Source organism: Rhinopithecus roxellana, chromosome 3 (assembly GCF_007565055.1).
Source record: "Rhinopithecus roxellana isolate Shanxi Qingling chromosome 3, ASM756505v1, whole genome shotgun sequence".
NCBI classification, from domain to species: domain Eukaryota; kingdom Metazoa; phylum Chordata; class Mammalia; order Primates; family Cercopithecidae; genus Rhinopithecus; species Rhinopithecus roxellana.
The window spans coordinates 144,621,284-144,643,162 of record NC_044551.1 but is presented as its reverse complement, the minus strand read 5'-3'; the positions used below and the strand labels follow the sequence as shown (position 1 = coordinate 144,643,162).

General features: G+C 34.3%; 1 protein-coding gene across 6 annotated transcripts in view; it reads right to left on the bottom strand.

Annotated features, from left to right (window-relative positions):
• Window positions 1-21,879, bottom strand: part of SSBP2 (single stranded DNA binding protein 2) — a 334,593-nt gene that overhangs the window by 88,884 nt on the left and 223,830 nt on the right. For 3 of the 6 annotated variants that reach the window (XM_030927331.1, XM_010386032.2, XM_010386033.2), the window contains exon 5: window positions 12,042-12,131. The exons of the other annotated variants lie outside the window; for them this stretch is intronic. In XM_030927331.1, the coding sequence (XP_030783191.1) occupies window positions 12,042-12,131 (90 nt within the window). The remainder of the gene's footprint in view (window positions 1-12,041; window positions 12,132-21,879) is intronic. 6 annotated transcript variants of the gene reach the window in all.

Sequence of the window (21,879 nt, the reverse complement as noted above, 5' to 3'; positions counted from 1 at the left end):
ATAGATATGTAAATATATTTAAAATATATAAATACATATGTAAATATATAAAATAGGTATAAATATACATAAAATATGTATAAATATATAAATATATACATATATAAATATATGCACATACACACACACGCATACATTTTGAAATATATGCATCTTAAATACATATATACACAATAGTTGATAAAAATCCAATGGATGTCAAAGGTATTTGTGATATTAGAGATTATTTATAGAATACAAAAATGACATAGAGAAGGTAGTATTCACATTTGCAGGCATTCTAAGTAATTATACTTTACTCTTTTTTCCTTTCTTTTTCTTTTTTTTTTGAGACGGGGTCTCACTCTGTCACCCAGGCTGGAGTGCAGTGGCCGGATCTCAGCTCACTGCAAGCTCCGCCTCCCGGGTTTACACCATTCTCCTGCCTCAGCCTCCCGAGTAGCTGGGACTACAGGCGCCCGCCACCTCGCCCGGCTAGTTTTTTTTCGTTTTTTTTTTTTAGTAGAGACGGGGTTTCATCGTGTTAGTCAGGATGGTCTCGATCTCCTGACCTCGTGATCCGCTCGTCTCGGCCTCCCAAAGTGCTGGGATTACAGGCTTGAGCCATCGCGCCCGGCCGGGTACTCTCTTTTGATAAGCATCTTACTGTGTACAAAGGGTATTCAATTACTGTATTCTCTATTCCCTGGTGGTGTTTCTTTTCCCTTTTTTTTTTTTTTTTTTTTTTTGAGATGTTGTCTCGCTCTATCGCCTAGGCTGGAGTGCAGTGGCGCGATCTCTGCTCATTGCAAGCTCCGCCTCCTGGGTTCACGCCATTCTCCTGCCTCAGCCTCCCGAGTAGCTGGGACTACAGGTGCCCACCACCACACCCGGCTAATTTTTTGTATTTTTAATAGCGACAGGGTTTCAACGTGTTAGCCAGGATGGTCTCGATCTCCTGACCTCGGGATCCATCTGCCTCAGTCTCCCAAAGTGCTGGGATTACAGGCGTGAGCGACTGCGCATGGCCCCCTAGCACTGTTTCTTATACTGAAAATGGTACGCGATTGCTTGGGAGGATGGGAATAGCAGATACTCTTTTCCCACAGTTGCCAACAGGGCCGTTTTTCTCTGTTCCTCAATATAGTTTGTAAGAGCCAACATTTCACTCCTAGCAGCATTTCTCTGATCTCCCTTGACTTCTCCCTCCAGCTACTGCCTCATGTCTCACTTTCCTTTAAAGCAAAACTCCTTGAATTGGCCATACTCATTGCCTCTAATTTCTCTCTTCTCAGCTTAACCTAGATGCACTTTTATGAGGCTTTCACCCCCAGCACTGCATTGAACAAGGCCACTAATGACTTCCTTATTGTTAAATCCAATGGTCAACTGTGAGTCACTGACTCATCTGACCTATCAGCAGTACTGGACACAGCTGATCATTCTTCTCCTCAAAGCATTTTCCTCATTTGACTTCCAGCATACTTCCTTGCCTGGTTATCTTCCTGTCTCAAGGGTTGCTTTTTTTTGGCTGGTTCCTCTTCATTTTCCTAATTTCTTAACATTCGAGTGTCCTGGGATCCATCATTGCACAGCTTCTTGTTCCATCTATGCTCACTATCTTGTTGATGTCATCCAGGCTCATAGCTTCAAATATAATCCATATGCTAGTGACTCTCAGAGTTATATCTCTAGCTCAAGCCTCAAACATAAAAGTCCAGCCTCTCACATCTTGTTCCCTACTCAAAACCTCTTGCATGTCTAACAGCCATCTCAATTTTAACAAGTTCACAATCAAGCTTCTAATAGTCCATCTCACACCTCCTCTTGAAGTTTTATGCACATCAGTAAACAACTCCATTTTTCCAGCTGCATAGGACAAAAGCCTTGCATTCATCCTTGACTTGTCTTTTTACCTCGCCAACACATATCCAAACTATCATAAAAATCTGTTGGATCAAAATTGACAAATGGCATCTAATTAAACGTAAGAGCTTCTGCACAGCAGAAGAAACTATCAAAAGAGTAAACAGACAACCTATAGAATGGGAGAAAATATTTGCAAACTATGCATCTGACAAAGGTCTAATATCCACCAGCATCTATTAATATACGGTATTTATACAAGATTACAAGGAAAAACAAACAACCCCATTAAAAAGTGGGCAAAGGACATTGACGGACACTTTTCAGAAGAAGACATACATGTGGCCAGCAAGCATATGAAAAAAAGGCTCATCACTGATCATTACAGAAATGCAAGTCAAAACCACAATGAGATACCATCTCACACCAGTCAGAATGGCTACTATTAAAATGTCAAAAAATAACAGATGCAGCTGGGCGCCGTGGCTCACGCCTGTAATCCCAGCACTTTTAGAGGCTGAGGCAGGCGGATCATGAGGTCAGGAGACCTCATGATCATCCTGGTTAACACGGTGAAACCCCATGTCTATTAAAAATACAAAAAATTAGCCGGGTGTGGTGGTGCATGTCTGTAATCTCAGCTACTTGGGAGGCTGAGGCAGGAGAATCGCTTGGACCCAGGAGGGGGAGGTTGCAGTGAGCCGAGATCACGCCAATGCACTCCAGCCTGGGTGACAGAGTGAGACTCCATCTCAAAACAAACAAACAAACAAAACAAACAAACAACAAAACCATAACAAAAACCAAAGGATTTGTGGCCCCATCCTCCCTACCCCCAAGAATTCTAGTCCCCTAAGAGTTGGGTGGCTCCTAGGACTCTCGTATTAGTATTCCACAGAACCCCCTTAGAGAAACTCTGGTCCTTACCCTTTGGATCTCTCATAGGCTACCTTTTATCACATTCATGTAGAACAGAAGTAGGCAAATTATGGCTCACGGGCCAAATATTGCCCACAACCTGTTTTTTTTTTTTTTTTTTGTAAGTGAAGTTTTACTAAAACACAGCCATGCTCTTTAATTTACATAATGTCTTTGGTTGCTTTTATGCTACAACCGAGTTGAGTGGTTGTGAGAAACCGGGTGACCTGCAAAGCCTACAATATTTTCTATCTGGCCTTTCACAGAAACATTTTGTTGACCCCTGACATAGAACATAAGACAAATTGTTCCTGAACACTACCTAGTAATAAGTTATTCTTCTAAAAAGCTAATGTCTTTCTAATACATGCTTAAGACAAATCTATTCCCCCTAAATAGGTAATTAATAATATAGTTAATAACCTGTTCCTTATCTTTAATTCCCCAAAGAATGTGGAGCATTTTTGTTGCTGTAACCAATACTAAAATAAAACCTAAACTAAACTGTGTTATAAATAGCCTTTGCATATTTACAATTTGCTCTCTATATACATTTTTTTTTTAATCAAGAAACTTCAATAAAAACTACAGCACTCTGGGAAGAATTTTCAATAATATTTTCAAAAGAAAAACTATAATTTCAAATGATCTCAACAACAGCTAAGCTCTTAGATGTGATTTTAAACTATGATGCTTTATTGTTTCATACTAAATGTCCTGGACATCTTTGGCTTGCAGGAGTAGCATGAAAGTGAAAGGAAAACCTAATACTGGTCTAGAATGACCAACCTACGTTTCTCCTAAATACTCGGTATGGCAAACAAATAAAAAATAAAAAATTGGGTTTCTAATAGGAAAGTGTTTCATTTGATTCTAACTGGAAAACCCAAGTAAAGACTCTGAATAACTGACACTCCCTTCTTTGCTCTCTGTCCATCCAGTTACTACTGTAGGGTCTTTAGTTGCCTGAACTGCAATTTTTTAAAAAGCTTACTTAGTTACTCAAGCTGAGCAGTTTTAATGTGTTCTAATAGTTGAGGCCAGAAAAACTATTACCACAACTGTAGGACAGCATTATCAAAGCCAGCAGCTGTTAGGCACCTTTTTTTTTTAGTTGCTTTTATCTTTATAACAGGGAAAGATTTGCTCGATTTTCAACATTTAGAATCTCTGTTCTTTAAAGATTCAAAATTATATTTTTAAGAAAATTAAACTTAGTTTTTATTTCTTGAGGTTTGATAAATAAGCCAACTTCCTCACCTCCACTATCTAAACCCTGGGTGTATTTAATTCTGAGAAATACTATTTCTAATGTCTGAATTTTTTGAACTATATATATTAATGCTGTTAGATATTCCAGTCTAATAAATTAATTCTACTTCAGATTTTCAGTACCCTACTCATTCAAACTAAGAAGGATATAACAAGTAATCTTTTGGTTCATTTATCTAAGATCTAAGATGGTATCTATAACTTCCTGAGAGGGAAAGGGAGTTTCTCCTGGCTCAGAGTACTTTCTGAGACTAATTTCTGAAACAGCCATAGTGAGGAAAGATAAGAGGAAAGGCAAACCACTGGAAGTGAAGGTAATGCCAAGACTAATAACAGAAGGAAATTGAGAAGCCATGTAGATTATGTAACTATATGTATATAAATGGCTGGATTTACAAAGTCTGAATAGGAATAGCAGAGTAGATGAATATAGTTACTAAGGTATCTTCAAAATGCAGAATTTATTTTCAGAAATAAATTAAACATCTATCTCCCAAAAACATTTAACTAGGACTTGTAAAACCATATATTACTGGTTTTCTTTTTCAGTTTCGAGTGTTATATTAAATAATTATTTTTCTCATTTTTGATTCTTTTTCTTTTAAAATATCAAAAATATTGTACACTATGAGCTTTTTGTCCTTGTTGCTTTATGAATGTCATTTATATTGAGCCTTTCCTAGTCAATAATACCACCACAGAGAAAAGAGGAAATTTTTACTATTTTTTTTTCTTATTGCGTTATTACTATGTCAAAGCATTAGGTCAGCTTGCTACAGTGCAGCCTTGCTAAAAATAGAAATTCTGGAAAAAGGCCCTGAACAAGTGGAGATATCTGCAAACTACCACTAGATGGCAAGGCAGCTTTACCACTGCCAATCTTAGGCCTGCAAACAAAATGTGACTTAAAACCTGCTGTCACATATTTTCTACTATATCCGAGTTTCATTCTACTTAGATTTTAAAATATGAATGATCACCTTGGTCTGAAACTAAATTACTTGGTATCCTTTATCATTAACATGTATTTATAATCTTATCCATGTCAAAGTCTTAAATTTACAACCCAACATCAACATATTATCAGTTTTTCAACAGTTTCAGCTAATAAAACTAAAGATCTAGTGACTAAAATATAGTAAATATAGCCAAGATAAAAATCAAAATACATGATAAAAGAGAACAAAGGTCTATACAGAGTTCAAAATTACATATTTATGAGTATATCCCAGATTAGTTACAGACTCAAAGATATTATCCACATTAGCACCTATTAAAAGATTATGTTGTGTTTTTATATAAAGGATATGAATATATTTAGTTATTAGAGTGATAAGTTATAGTTTCCTTCTTAAAAGTTTTCTTGTAGTAAAGAATATAAAGTAGGAAAAAGCATTTTTACCCGCCTCAATATTTTTTTGGTTAAAATAAGAAATGTCCATTGCATTAATGTTCTATAAGTTATAGTAAATTCACGAGAGAAGCTTCCTTGTTACTTACTCATCCATAAAATTATAGAACTTTACAAGGTAACAGAGTTAATACTCTAATTTTTTAAAGAAAAGAATTAGTACTTTTGTGTTATTTAATGCATTTTATTAGTAGTAAATTATTTTGATCATTATACACAAGTGAGAAGAAAATCCACTTGGTATAAGGAAGGCTGCTACCTATTTATATTACAGGACTCAAAGTCCTTTGCCTGTCCTTTTGTATGAATGCCATGAGAATGAATAAACAGCAGATCAATGCTTTTAATACATAACTCAAATTTCTTAGCATACTATGAAATCTTTGAATAAGACAGGGATATAAAAGAGTACAAACTCAGTTCTGGGTGCCCACAATGGATGTGTATTCACACCACATCAAGATACTTGATTCCACAAAAACTGCCAAACTTTTAGTTAGATCAATGGCCATGTCTACTCTCTTCCCTCTGGATCCCAAAAAGCAGGACTTCCCAATTTAAGTGAACAGGCAACCTACAGAATGGGAGAAAATGTTTACAACCTACTCATCTGACAAAGGGCTAATATCCAGAATCTACAAAGAACTCAAACAAATTTACAAGAAAAAAACAAACAACCCCATCAAAAAGTGGGCAAAGGATATGAACAGACATTTCTCAAAAGAAGACATGCATACAGCCAACAGACACATGAAAAAATGCTCATCATCACTTGCCATCAGAGAAATGCAAATCAAAACCACAATGAGATACCATCTCACACCAGTTAGAATGGCAATCATTAAAAAATCAGGAAACAACAGGTGTTGGAGAGGTTGTGGAGAAATAGGAACACTTTTACACTGTTGGTGGGATTGTAAACTAGTTCAACCATTATGGAAAACAGTATGGCAATTCCTCAAGGATCTAGAACTAGATGTACCATATGACCCAGCCATCCCACTACTGGGTATATACCCAAAGGATTATAAATTATTCTACTACAAAGACACATGCACACGTATGTTTATTGCGGCACTATTCACAATAGCAAAGACTTGGAATCAACCCAAATGTCCATCTGTGACAGACTGGATTAAGAAAATGTGGCACATATACACCATGGAATACTATGCAGCCATAAAAAAGGATGAGTTTGCGTCCTTTGTAGGGACATGGATGCACCTGGAAACCATCATTCTTAGCAAACTATCACAAGAACAGAAAACCAAACACCACATGTTCTCACTCATAGGTGGGAACTGAACAATGAGGAAACTTGGACTCGGGAAGGGGAACATCACACACTGGGGCCTATCATGGGCAGGGGGAAGGGGGGAGGAATTGCATTGGGGAGTTATACATGATATAAATGATGACTTGATGGGTGCTGACGAGTTGATGGGTGCAGCACACCAACATGGCACAAGTATACATATGTAACAAACTTGCACGTTATGCACATGTACCCTAGAACTTAAAGTATAATAAAAAAAAAAAAAAAAAAAAAGAAAGAGCAGAAAAAAAAAAAAAAAGAAAGCTGCTCTAAAGTCATTCATCAGTTCCATGGTGTCACTCTGAGGACTTACAGGGTTTCTTATACAAATTATTCATTTGAAAACAGACTCCAAGTAAATAACTACATGTCATACTTTAAATGGCTTTATTTTACTAACTTTATACCTCCTTTTGCATGTCTGACTAGTCCCACTGATTTTACTTAATTGGTTTCCTGCTCAGCAACAGAGGCTCTCTCATTTCAATAAAAACATCAAAGTTTAAGTACGAACAATGTCACAAATAGAAAGACACTAAAGACTGCCTTTCAGAATGGACTTATTAAGTGTATGAAGTCATATCATAATTATTTATTTTAGAGTTTAATTCATTGTATTTTTCAAATGTAGTTGTTATGGATTCACAAGTTCAGAGTTTGTGATCATTCTACTTGGTAATGAATTTAAGTCTATACTTACAGTCAAAGAGGGAGCTTGTTCTGTAATGTAAACAGGATAAAAGGGAGTATGTTTGTCTATTTAGGAGAAATGTTTCAATGTAATTTTTACAGTACGATCACAAAGTAAGGAGAGCTCGGAAATACTTAGGTGGGACTTCATTTGCTAGTTATAAATTCTTCTTTACTTTCATTTATTCACTAATTCTAACAGGCTAAATTCTTTTTCGGTCTAGTCCATTCAAGCTATCTCCAAATAAGCTTTGCATTTACTAAGAATATAAGTTACAAAATATTATCATTATCTAAAAGTCAAAGGCAATAGGAGGTAACCACCCTTCATAATTTCTAACTGCAACGAGGAGAGGCTGGAAAAACTATTTAACACCATTTTGACTAAGTTTCTTTTGAACCAGGAATTCCCTGATATCCAAGTCTGGCTTTTTGGAGAATCTGAGTCTTTATCCCAGCCAGCCTTCTGGACCTTGTCACTTGAAGGAGCCACACCCAGCTCTTTTCCAGTTGCTTCTATTCCTCTTTGCCTTGTCCTGAACTAATAATCAGGATTGTGCCTGATCTTGGGTATTAGAGTTTATGAACTATGAACTGATACTCCATTACAGGTTCTCCAGATTTGGATCATTCTTGGAGATCAACATCTCTTTGGAATTAGATTAGAAACGGGGGTCTGAACTTGAATTATGATTGTCTGCTGCTATTTCTACTCATGGAAGGCAGCTACTCCTCACTAACTATATGTATTTTGACATTACGGCCAGAATCACACTGTAGTTCAGCAACTGCAGGAAACCAGTGGATATTTAGGACATACTTGAGTCATTTGATCCCATCATTATATGTACCAAAAGATAATAATATCATATGTCTTTTCTAAATTTTTGGTACTTTGAGTTAATACTTTAAAGAGGCATTTATAGGGAGACATATTTAAATGTTGAATAGAGGAAAAAAGTACTTGGGATTAGCTGAAATAGTCTGCCTAGAGAAAGAGAAATGACTTGTGTATCAAATTCAAACATATCTGAAACTTTTCCAATCTCCTGTCTTTCATTACTCAGATAAAGACACTAAACTTATCCAGAGACCCAAAGTAGAAATCTCAGAATCATCCTTGATTCTTCTCTTTCTCTTCTACCCCAACTTTAGTTAATTAAGGCCTATCAAACATAACTATGAACTGTTTATTCCTTTCTAATTCTACTGCCAATGATCTTGAATCAGTTCAGAAAGTCTCTTCCTTGAGCTGCTATCATAGCCAACCTACTAACAGGGCTGCATCTGTAATGGATTCTTCTTTTTAAATATTAGTGTTTTTGGTAGTTCAGTTGTATATTCTCTTACCCTCTCATTCTGTACTTTCTCCCCAGACAATTCATCCACCCCTGAGGATTCAAGTACCCTTAATATGATATGGCCCTGCAATTTTTATCTCTAGTTTAGATTACCATCCTAGAACTCAAACCTAGGACAGGTCTATCAGCTTAATAGATATGTCTAATTGGAGGACTCATGGGAACCTCATCTGTACACCTCAAACGTATTCCCCATTCTGTAGTCTGTAGCTCAGAAAATGGTACCTACATCTGCCCAGATTAGAGCCAGAAACCAGAATTATTATCCTTGAATTCCCTTATTTTGCATTATCCTGCATTTATTTCTGTCTCTCAAATCTATTTCATATCTCCCCATACTTACTACCACTATCTTAGTTAAGGCCACCATTACGTTTCACTTGGAGTACTGTAAAGGCTCCTAAATTCTCTCCCTATCTTCAGACTTGTTCCTCTGCAATTCTGGCTACACAATGTAGCTGGACTGATTTTTCTAAAAATGCAAATACGAACATGTTTGTCTCCTGCTTAAAATCCTCCAGTAGTTTAGTACTGCCTTTAGGATCAAGTTCAAACTCTACTAACCTACAAGGGCCCTACAGTCCCTCTCAAGCTTCATCACCAGCTACTCTCCCTTTAGCTAATTAAGCTCCAGTTTTCCTTGGTCTCTCTCTTCTCTCCTTTTCCCGCTGGATCTTTGTAAATTATTTTCCCTCTTCCTAGAAAGTTCTTCCCCTCTTTTCCTTTGCCTAACTCATAACTCATCCTTAAGTGCCAAATTGGATTTCATTTACTATTTTGACAATACTTTTTACGCATCTCCCAAGATTTGGTTTGGTGGCCTTCTGATTTGCTCTAAGAGAACACTACAGCCATTTTCTTTCTATGCTGTAACGGCCTCTTCTCTCATTCATCACATTGTAGGGCTTCTTGAGGGCAGGGATTTTGGATACAACTCTCTCACAGGTGCCTACGAGAGCCTGAATCTACCATTTAGTATGAATTCAGGTCATTGCCCTTCCTAAGGATCTCTGATGGCTCCTACTGAATAAAGACTCAAGTTCTTAACATGTGGCATGCTAGAGCATATCTTTCCAATTTTATGTCTTGGAACTCCTGCCTACCCTCCCCCCTACCTTCTGTATGTATTACTCTGAACACCTCTGCACAGATCATTTTGATGTAGTCACACTTTTGCTTATACTCTTCTGACTTTCTGAAATGTAATTCCCCTGCTTATTTTGGTGGACAATGTTTTCCATACTACTCTTATCTCCAACTCAGGTAGATTTAATGGCTCTCTCATCCAGGTCATCACAGAACTTTAAACTTTACTCTGTTAAAACACATATTTCACTGTATTATAGTTATTTATTTTTAATAATGCCTCACGGACTATACAATAAGCTTCAGAAAGGTACACACTACACCTGCTCGTTTTTTAGATGCCTACTACAGTGCCTGGCATACAGCAGTACTCAAATATTTATCACGTTGGAAAAACTAAAAGCTAACTGTTTCAATTACCCTTACCGAGACTGAGACAAAAGATAGGGAAAGGGAGAACAGTTCATTCTACAAAATGTGAAAGTGAAAATGTATGGATTTATACATCTTCGCTTAACCCTAGAATGAAAGAACGTGGCTTCCTCCCCAACCTGCTCCCTCTTTTAAAAGTGCCTCTTAGAGACTTTCAGTAACTCTCAAATATACATTATTCTGATTTACTCTGTTAACTCCTACCCATCTTTGGCAAGAGAAATAAGGGGATGAGGAAAAAATAAAATGAACTGGAAATATTTCATGAATAACAATCAACTACGAGACTTAAAAGATAAATTCAATGGCAAAAGTCCAGACTACTTTGATTTGAATGCAAGCCCTGTAACTTTCTGACTTTGTATAAATCACTTAGCTATCAATGCCTTGGTTTCTCTATCTGTACAGTGGGAATGATAATAATACATATTTTACATCTAGGGATATTTTGAGGATTAGAGTTTATATATGTAAAGCATTTAGAATGAAGCATGGCATGTAGTTAGCAGTTGTTAAGTGTTAGTTGTATTATCAATATCTGAAACGGTGGTGGTTTAATAAATAATCAAGAGTTATAGTCTATTCCTAGATTATAAGATAGGGCCCCCATGACAGAATGTGAGCTCTAAGAAGACTTTTCTGGACTACTTGGGTATTAATACAGAGTAGTTGAATAAATAAGCATGTTCTAAAGGACTACAGCTGGAACTCTGTTTTAATTAAGACCTTTTATTCAATTGATATATTTTGGAAAATTATTCATAATTTTATTTCTTTATTTTCACATTTATAAGTACATTGATGACCCTGCAATGATGGTGTGAATTAGCTAACAAATGATTATGAAGAACTCTGAAAATACAAAACTGAGCCGACAAATTAGTTTATAAGTACCTAATGTAATTCATTAACAATACAGCATATTACCTTAGGTCCTGTAATGCCTTTCAACTCTAGTTCTTAGTTCCTAAGTTCTTAATTTTCTTAAAGGGTATCATAAAATTAACTATAATTAATTTAAAAATAAATTTTGGAATTTATGTTGGTTTGAGTTAGAAAACTGTCAGATTTAAGAAGTGGATGCTGTGAAATTTTAAAAAGTTAAATACTGTATTGTCATTATAAAATTGTTATCATCATTGCTAAAATAAGTGGTCTTGTTGAAATTTAAGAATACTCACATATATTTGAAATCTGGTCTTAAAATGTTATATAATATTAATAAAAATTCCAGCTTAAAAGCCCCAAAGATAATTCTCAAACATATTTTGATATAGCCTGTAATTCTTGATAAATTAATGTTATAATTTAGTTATATTTTGAAAGTACAGCCAAATCTTAATTATCTTGTCTATGGAGATATGAATAGCTTGTATAGTTAATATCCGTTTCTTTTCAGAACCTCATATTTAGTCTGTTCTCCCACAAAATATTTACCACAGTTAATTTAATGTGCTAATTTGTATTTCTCAACTCCTTTTCTTTCTTAATTAACAACAAAATGACTAAGTAAATAAATACAAAATCTAACAACATATAAAACATAAGAAGAAAGGGATATAATTGATAACCAGTCTGAATAATCAAGAGTTGGCTACACATTATTGTTTACCTTAAGAATTAAAATAGCCTTATCTTCCTTCATATCTTTAATAAAATCAAACAGGAGTTCCTATGCCTTAACATTCCTAGTCAGAGTTTCTCTGAGTACCTGAAAGAACCCTGGTGGTACAGGACCTACTGGCATGCCATCTCCTGGGGGAATGTTTCCTAGCACTGGACTGGGAGCTGCTGCAGCACTCTGCAAAGAATAAAGGAGAAACAAACCTATATCATTACAGAGAAGGCACAAAACCAAAGACTAATGATAATAGATTGCAGGACGGGATGCTCTTTCATGCCTGGGAACAAATACTGGTAATTTTCCCCATCCTAGAAGTAAACTAAGATACAATAGTTTAGTATATGACTGGTTTAATTAGTTGGTTTTAACAAGTCTCTTTAAACTTTGTGAAGTCAAATAACTTTAATAATGGATATTTTGATGATATAGTAAATGCAAATAGTACTATGACAAAATAATAAAAGCCTTAGTAAATGCTTTAATACTTTATTTTAAGGCACAGGCATCTGAAATGGCAACATCAAAAACACATAGGTGAATAAATTGGTAAAAAGTTTGCAGATGGTGAGGTGGATTGTAGGAGTTGACAAAAATAATTCTCTTTTTTTAAGATTATGCTTTTATGTCATAAACAAGTATAATTAAATTTCCTGCCCATAGGTGGCAACACTCACATTATTCACTTTCCGATATACTGTAACTGGTAGCCAAAATATATAGGGTGGTGAGGACAAAAAAGTAAATAAAGGATTGAATAGGAGAAAAAAATTAGATTTGGAGAGAATAGTCTCATACAAATTATGAAAAAAATCAAATTGAAAAATTCAAAGTCTGCTTCACTTGCAAATTATTTCATGGAATCCTGGCATTTTATAAAATAGGAGTATGAAAAACTTTGGGTTAGACTCTTTGTAATAAAATCAACATTATAGATTTAATACTTACATAGGGAAGTTACACATACAACTGTTCTACAATCATAGATTTCATCCCTCAACCTGATCAGACATATTACAAATACTAAAAACAGTCAAGAAAGGATCAGAAATATGCTGAAGATAGATCAGTTTGAATTGAACAGTTCTGCTATGAAGAGAAATCAAAGCAAAACTTGTATCTAGGGTATCTCTTGCACTATTTTCACCTATATTTCAGTGTATTCATTCATGCATTAATATTCCATTATAAGATGGAAAATCTCAGTATGTTTGTAGCACTCATTTCCCAGTATATAAATTGATAAAAAATACTAAATATGTTTATTTTATAGTACTGACAGTTGTTAATAATTAAGGCCAATGATTTTAGTATTTCCTGATGAAGTCTAGATTTAAATGTGATTATCTGAAATGTTGCTTACCTATCAATGTCAAAATTTTAAACTTCTGATAAGGCATATGAATATAAAAGAAGAAATAGTATTTCTTAGATTTTAAGATGAAACATGAGTCTATTATTCTAAAAAAAACATGCAATTTCAATTAGTGCACATTAATGGAATACCTACCATTTGTCAGTTATTGCTCTATTGAGCTTTATATAGAAACACTCATGTTTTAAAAAAATGAGAAGCAAATTGCTTTTTTCATTTTAACTAAATTTGTGTAAAATTTTAATACAACAATGTTAGGGTAAGAAGGAAAAAGTATCATCGAACACAACCTCTTTCAGTTTAAATAAATATCATTACAGCCAGATCTAGGAAGAAAGATTTGATCTGTATCTTTGTGGCTGAAATTACTGTCATGTAGAAGTTGCTCTTAGTATGAAAAGCTAGACATAGCCTATCACTATTGTTATAATTAACTGCAGAATAGAAAATTGTTTTGCAATAAAAAGACATATTAAAAAAGACAAATTTGGAAATCACACTCACCTGTACTTTCAAATGTATACTATAACACTGAGCATGTGTACAAAGTGACAAAACAGAATTTACTGAGTTACTAAAACTTTTTAGTGTAGTTCAGAGATATAATTTCTCCCTCAATTCCAGTTGCCTAAGAAGTACATAAAATATGTTTTTTTCTCTATTCAAAGGAATAGGCATTTGTATTCATTTGTGCTGAACTAAAATTCAACAGGTAAGGATGCTGGTAAAGAAACATGTAAAATTCACAGTTAAATATTTGACTGATTGCTTATTTATTTTTTTCTTTTTTGGCAGGCTACATTGTTTAAAGGTATATCATATGCTAGGTAGGTAGGGTTTTCTTCAAAGTTCTTAATTATATATGTTTCCTGGGTTTTTTTCTTGCTATTATGTAAAAGCAAAATAAAATAAATCATTTGGATAAAGATTTAAGCAAGTTAAACCTTTAAAATGGCGTCTGAATTTTCATCTTATGCCTTTAAACATATTTAATAAATTCAATAAGAATACTGAATTTATTCTCTCTTCTTACATGTAGTCAAGGATTTTTAAGTTTTGTAATATAGTAGTTAATGTAATAGGAAAAAAAATCTTTGCCCTCATAAAGTCAGCATTCTAGTGAGGGAAGAAAGACAATGGGTACAACAAACTAAATATATTTATCCACGATCTAAGAAGAAAAAAGGATGGGGAATAGAGAATTCCCAGTAAAACAGGCAAGGATTGTAATTTTAAATAGGATAGTCAAGCAATCAACAAATCAAACAAATGAATGAATCCAGTTACAGTGACTACTAACTGATTTCCCTTCCTACATTTCAAGATGTACCACATTTTTACAGTTTGCACCTATTCCTTCACAGCGGCATGATAATTTTGTGGAAGTTCCTCTTTCTTAATATTCATACTTTAGGCACAACAATAGAAGTGTCTTGAAAATAAGGATTTTTATAGCTAGATGATTCATCGTATACAACATGATGAGTTATCTGATGTGACAGCAACTTCTAGCCTTGACCTAAGGACACAAAGTGAAGTGTGCTGAATGCAGGTAATTATCCAGTATACCCAGTACAAAGCACTAGTCCACAGCATTTTGGCCCAAACTTCACTTTTTGGACCACATTTTTTTAAAAAGCTAAATTATCCATTCACTCTGCTGGGATTTATTGGCAAAAGATAATTCCCTCTTTACTGTATTATGCGGACTCAGCTTAGGGTACCATTTGGTTGGCACACATTGTTGATCATTAACATGTGCTGATAATAAACACCATAGAGGTACACTAAATGGTGCTCTCAGCATTGTAAAAGAATATATTTCTCAAACTGCCTAAGTTGCTAATTTATATACAGTAGCAAATAAATAATGCATGCTTTGAAATTGTAAGGTAAATAAGAAGTTTTTGGAATTAGAAATTTATTTAGATGGGAGAAGTACCACATTTCTTGGGTTATATTGCTGAAATTTCTGAGACTTCTCTCAAGTTTACTTCCAACTCATGAGTCAAATTTGTGCGTGATCCACAGAAAGTTGTTGTTGGGCCTGAATCATAAAGCATGTATTATTACTCTAAGATGTTGTGACAAAATCACAAAAGGAGAGCAAACAGTTTAATTATAGTTAAGAACTACTAGAAAGCATTAGTTTCACTGAATTTATGTGAATTCCCATTGGAGTAGCATAGAAAATCCTTTACTATATAATATATCCATGACTACTTAGGATTGAGTTTTCATTATAGCTCTCTCTTGAAAGAGAAAAACATACAAATAATATGGGTTTACAATATTTCCTCTAACTAAACTGAATATATAAGACTTCAGTGCAGATATAACAATATTATCATTAAAAGTGTTTTGTTTCTTCTAACAGATCAATTTGCATGCTTTTATCATGCACTGCCAGATAATGTATTTTCTAACTGCTCTTGAAGCATTTACTTAGCCATCTGTCCTAAATTTCAAGTTTCTTTTTTTTGTGTGACAACTTTTTTATTGCTTTTCCATTTTCCCAAATCACAAATATAATTTTACTGACTTTTTATAAATCCAATATTTTAAATTTGGTGTTCTCAAATCAACTAAAGTATGGAACAATTACTTGTTTTCTTATTGTTTTCTCAAGGAAATATTAAAATGAACTTACAGAGCTATGAAAGTTCATATCTTTCTTCATGTTTCTATGTAGTTACATTTTGTTCAGTTTGTGTGATCATCTTCTTCTCTGGAACTTTTGGCACTTACATCATTCTACCCTCTAAGAAGGCATAAGTCAATATGTTTATGTTATTTATTTCATCATTTCCCATTTTCCTGTTTCTCTGAAATGCTATTATATGACTGATTTTTTAAAAATATTTTATTCTAATTCCCTATTTTCTGAATTTCAAGAACACAGAAATATACTCTTATTTTATATTTTTCTCCTGTTAAATAAAAACTTGAAATAAAAGTTAAAAACCTTCTTATTTTAAATTCAGTTATTATCACTGTTGGTTTCTGGTGGGAAAAAAGTTGTATATACTCTGTATGAAAGTTTCAAAGCAACAGGCATTAAATACAAATTTGTTTAAAAATAAAATTAGGATGCAATTTATTACTAAACACAATTAGCATTTATCAAGATTCTACACATTGAATAACAATTTATTTACTAAGAATGCTAGAGAACTGTTTGCCTAATTATACAGTGAAGAATCAAGACAGTCTATATTTGGTAAAATAGGAAAAATAATTTTATGTGTATGAAAAGCATTTTAAGTACATGAAGATAATAATATATTATTATTCACATATATGAAGATAATATGTTATTATTCATATATATATGAAGATAATAGAGGAATTAAAATAGTGCTATGATTATTAGAAACTGGAAAGGGGATTAAAGGGAGGGGTGAGTAGGAAGAGGCTGAGCAGGGGATTACAGATTTTCCTTATTTAGCCATCTGTACTGTTTTTAAGCTGCTATGGTACGAATGTGTCCCCTCCAAAATTCAGGTGTTGCCAGTGTGATAGTATTATGAGGTGGGCCCTTTAGGAGGTGAATAGGTCTTGTGGGTTCCACCCTTGCGAATGATATTAGGTGTCCTTACAAAAGGGCTTGCTTGATGGAAGGAGTTCATTGTACTTTCCCTCTGCCACATGAGGATGCTGCAAGAAAGCCCTCACCAGATCCAGATGCTGGTGCCTTAATCTTGGACTTCCCTGCCTCCACAACTATGAGAAATAAGTTTATGTTCTTTATTTTTATTTTTATTTATTTATTTTATTTTATTTATTTTTTTTTTTTGAGACGGAGTCTCGCTCTGTCTCCCGGGCTGGAGTGCAGTGGCCGGATCTCAGCTCACTGCAAGCTCCGCCTCCCAGGTTCACGCCATTCTCCTGCCTCAGCCTCCCAAGTAGCTGGGACTACAGGCGTCCGCGACCTCGCCCGGCTAGTTTTTTGTATTTTTTTAGTAGAGACGGGGTTTCACCGTGTTAGCCAGGATGGTCTCGATCTCCTGACCTCGTGATCCAGCCATCTCGGCCTCCCAAAGTGCTGGGATTACAGGCTTGAGCCACCGCGCCCGGCCAGTTTATGTTCTTTATAAACTACCCAGTCTCGGGTATTCTGTTAGAGTAGCACAGAATGAGCTAAGACATAAGCCATAGGTAGGTACTTTTTGAGAAACATTTAAAATAATGATAGTAGGTATCGTATGTTGGCAACTTTAGTGTAAAGCACAGTAAAATATTTTGGCTATTGGTTGAGGACATATTATTTATCATACTAAAAAATCATCCTTTGCCTAGTACTATAAAAAACAATTTTCAAAGAGACCAGGAATAAGAAAAGATGCTTTTGCCTTTTCATTTTTTGAGTAGTATTATTTAGTATTTCTTTTGGGAAGCATGAGATAAGTAATCACATATTGATAGTTTTCTTAAATCATCATTGTATTTCTGAGATAAGTCATGCTTGATCATCATGCATGATGCATTTAATAGGCTACTGAATTATATTTGGTAACATTTTATGTAGGAGTTTTACATCTCTATTCTCAATGAGACAGGTCTAGAATGTCCTTTGATGTATTATATTTTTCAAGCTTGAGCATCAGAATTATTCTACCTTTTCAAAAGGAATTGATGGCAAATTGTTTTTTATAATGCTTTGAAGAAGTTTATATAATATGGTATTTATCTACTTATTGAAAGTTAAAAGACACAGCAGTAAAGCAGTAAAACTGCCTAAGACAAAGGCAATTTTGGAAAGAATTATTATCTTTTTATATTTTCTACCTCTCTTTTCTTCAATTTGGTTCATTTACATTTTCTCAGAACACTTCATTTCATTGAAATATTTATTTTATCCATATATACACTACTTTTACATAATTTATAAAAGTCCTCTGTAGCAGGTGTGAGAGACACTGCTAAGTAGACCACAAAAATATGTTTTTCCTTTCTTCTACCAGTCAGGCACATGGCATCCCAGCTGTATTACATTTCTCAGTCCCCTGTGTTCTCACCAAATACCAGGTTCTTACTGATGGAATATAAGCAGAAGAGACACATGTCACTTCTAGAACTTTGGTCGTAAGATCTGGTTTGTAATGCTCCCTCCTTTCCTTCTCTTCCTATTGTCTGGAACACAAATGTTTCAGAGATCTAATTTCTGCCACACAGACCAAAAAAAAAGGATGCCTTATACAATGGCAGAGCACCTGTTAGTTTCAATCTCTGGGTGACTTCGTGGAACAGAGTCTGCCCACCTGCCCTGGACTGTCTTTCTGAATTGTAGGCCCCCAGAAATGATTATTTATTTTCTCCGTCCTAAACTGAATTAGCATTCTCATCATCTTTGCCAGGAATTGGTCTATTAATTTACTTTTTATCTGTTTCATTAACATGTTTACTTCTCTTTAACAAATTATTTGCATTCTCCTGCCTTTTTAAGGTTTTATTATTTATTTTCAAACATCTTAATTAAATTAGTAGCTATTTTCCCCCCTCTTTTTTTTCTTTTTTTGAGATGGAGTCTCACTCTGTTGCCCAGGCTGGAGTGCAGTGGTGCTGTCCTGGCTCACTGCAACCTCTGCCTCCCAGGTTCAAGTAATTCTCCTGTCTCAGCCTCCCAATTAGCTGGGACTACAGGCACCTGCCACCACACCAGCTATTTTTTGTATTTTTAATAGAGACAGGGTTTCACCATGTTGGCCAGGCTGGTCTCGAACTCCTAACCTCAAGTGATCCACCCACCTTAGCATCCCAAAGTGCTGGGATTATAGGCGTGAGCCACCACGCTGCTCTATTTTCCCCTCTTTTTAAAATCCAAAGAAAATAAAACTACAAATTTGGCTCTGGATCTACCCTTGGTTGCATCTGCAAAGTTTGACATTGGTGTTCACAATTTTTTTCTTAAGCCATCTAATGATTATAATTTATTTGCCAAATAGTTATTGAATGCAACTAGCAATGGATATTACCGTAATTCAATGATTTACAAAAAAAATGAGAACACCAATATCAAGTTTGCAGATGTAATAAAAGATGCACTTTAATTCACAAATAGTTGAAGGTTTTATTTTTTAATTTGCTTTTTCCTAGTTTTCCAGTTGTGGCCAGGTAAGACGTATTATGCAATTTTTGTATTTAGAAATGTATTGAACAATTTTTGTGGTCTAATCAATGATTGTTATAATTTCCCATGGATACTTAGTAAATATCCTTATTCTCTGCCTACATTTTTATCTATTGGCTTAATATCTTCATATTGCCTCTAATTTTTGTCCCTTGCTCTTTCAAATATATATACAATGCCCACATTGTTGTCTGTCCATTTCTCCTTGTGCTTCTACCAATGTTTGCCTTACATATTTTAATTCTGTGTTCATTAGCACAATGTTTATCTTTACTGTGGATTCTATCCTTTATTAAAAGTCACTTTCTTTTTCATGTTTAGTAATCACTGCCTTGAATCTATTTTGTCCAAAATTAATATTGCAAGCTCAGCTTTCCTTTTGTGTTTGCATAATAAATCATCTCCTATCCATTTATTTTTAAAATTTATGGCTATATTTTATTTAACTGTTTTACTTCTTAGTAGAAAAATTTCTAAAATGCATCTAATGAGATGTCCTTTAAAATTAGAAAAAAAAAACTTTCTTTATCCTAAGCTTTAAAGGTATTAAAGTTAAGACAAACAATATTGTATGCCTTTCCCTATGAAAAATGAAGAAGCTAGCTTATTTTTCCTATTCTACATCTCCCTGTTCCGCTTCCCAATCCTTATTATAAACATCTGGTGTTTTAGGCATACATTTTTGTTTTTATCATCTCTTCTTCATTAATTTTTAACTTTTACCTTCAGTTTTGTAACCATACTCTTAGCATCCAAAATAATAACTTCAATTTTATCTAATTTTTTAATAACGTAACTTCACTATGCTTGAGTTTTCATTTTTATACATTTCTTAGTTGGACAGAGAGTGTATGGATGTTGTTTTCCAAATCCTTATATGCAGGCAAGTGTCTTTGACGACTTTCATCAACACTATAGTTAACTACTGTTGTCTAGTCCTTAGTGGTACAGAGAAGTCTGATACCATCTTTATTTTCGTTCCTTGGGATATAATCTGCTTTTACCTTCTAAAGATTTGAAGGACATTTTCTTGATACTTTTAATTCTCAAATGTTTCAATTCTGTATCTAGGTATTGGTCTCTTTAAATTACTTGCCTGGAATAAGGTGAACCTTTCCAGTGTTCATACTTAAGTTTCCTTTTTGTTGTAATGTTGGAAAGTTGGGGAAAAATCTTTTTAGTTAATAGGTGTAAAGCAAAGATCTGGTAAACCTCAGAAGGGTCATCTTTTGCAAATGTTATTAACAACTAGATAAACAGTTGCAATGTTATTGATGACTGGGGAAATATGCTTAAGAATCTTGCCAGAAGGATTTTTACAGGTTATTGGTATCATGGGAAACTAGTACACTTGTAGATAGAAATCACATTACATATATATATATAATGTGCTATAAAATATTAATAAATTTGACTAAGTGACCCTTCCTTTCCGATACTATCCAAATATAAATTCTGAACTATGAGAAAAACAGTATACATAAAGTATGTTCTGTGATATATTTACAGTAAGAAACATTCAAAGTAACCCAAAAATTCAGTAGTAATACAACGCTTAAATTGAAGTACATCTAAATTATGGAACATGATTCAACCATTACAAATAATGGTTACAAATGGCATTATTTGAGAAATGTGGGAACCCTTTGGTGATACAATGCCGTGGGAAGCACACCAAATACAGAATTGAGTGTAACATGATTTTAATTATGCAAATGATAAAAGGTAATATATAAAAGAGTGAATACATAGTATTAGCTTAGAGTAATGTACCTGAGTGATTTTTAAAATACAATTTTAATAAACTTTCTGGAATGTCTTATTTCTAACATAAATGAAAATGACTGTTTACTCACATACACCCACAAACCCAGTTTTGTCAAGAGCTAGAAAATATGACCACATATTAACTTTACTTCAAATAAACCCAATCCCTAAAATTTAAGGTTAAATAAAATGCCGATATTTCTAACTTTAAAATAACTCATTTCAATAAAGTAAGATTTGAAGCATTTTAATTTTCAGACTATGAAAAACAAGTTTTTCTATTTTGGAAAGTTAGGTACTAGAAATAACCTAGAAATCATTTACATTATTCCTGGGCATTTGTTTGCACAGGGACACAAGTTTATTTTTAGCACCACATACTCTACCCTGGGCCACCTCACTTAGTCACCCACTCACAGTCTGGAGAACCAGCATCATTGACTGTGCTACTTTTTTTGGTCTGTTTTTAGATCACAAAAATATTTTACATGTTATTTTCACAAAGTATCCACAGAATAGTATTCAATCCCTTAGGCTTCCAAAAGAGCAAGAGAGACCCAGAAATAACATCAAAAACAAAATCAAATAAACAATACCAAAATATTCCATGAAGAAGTAGATCCTGGGCATCTAAAAACATGTAAAGGGCCAAAGAT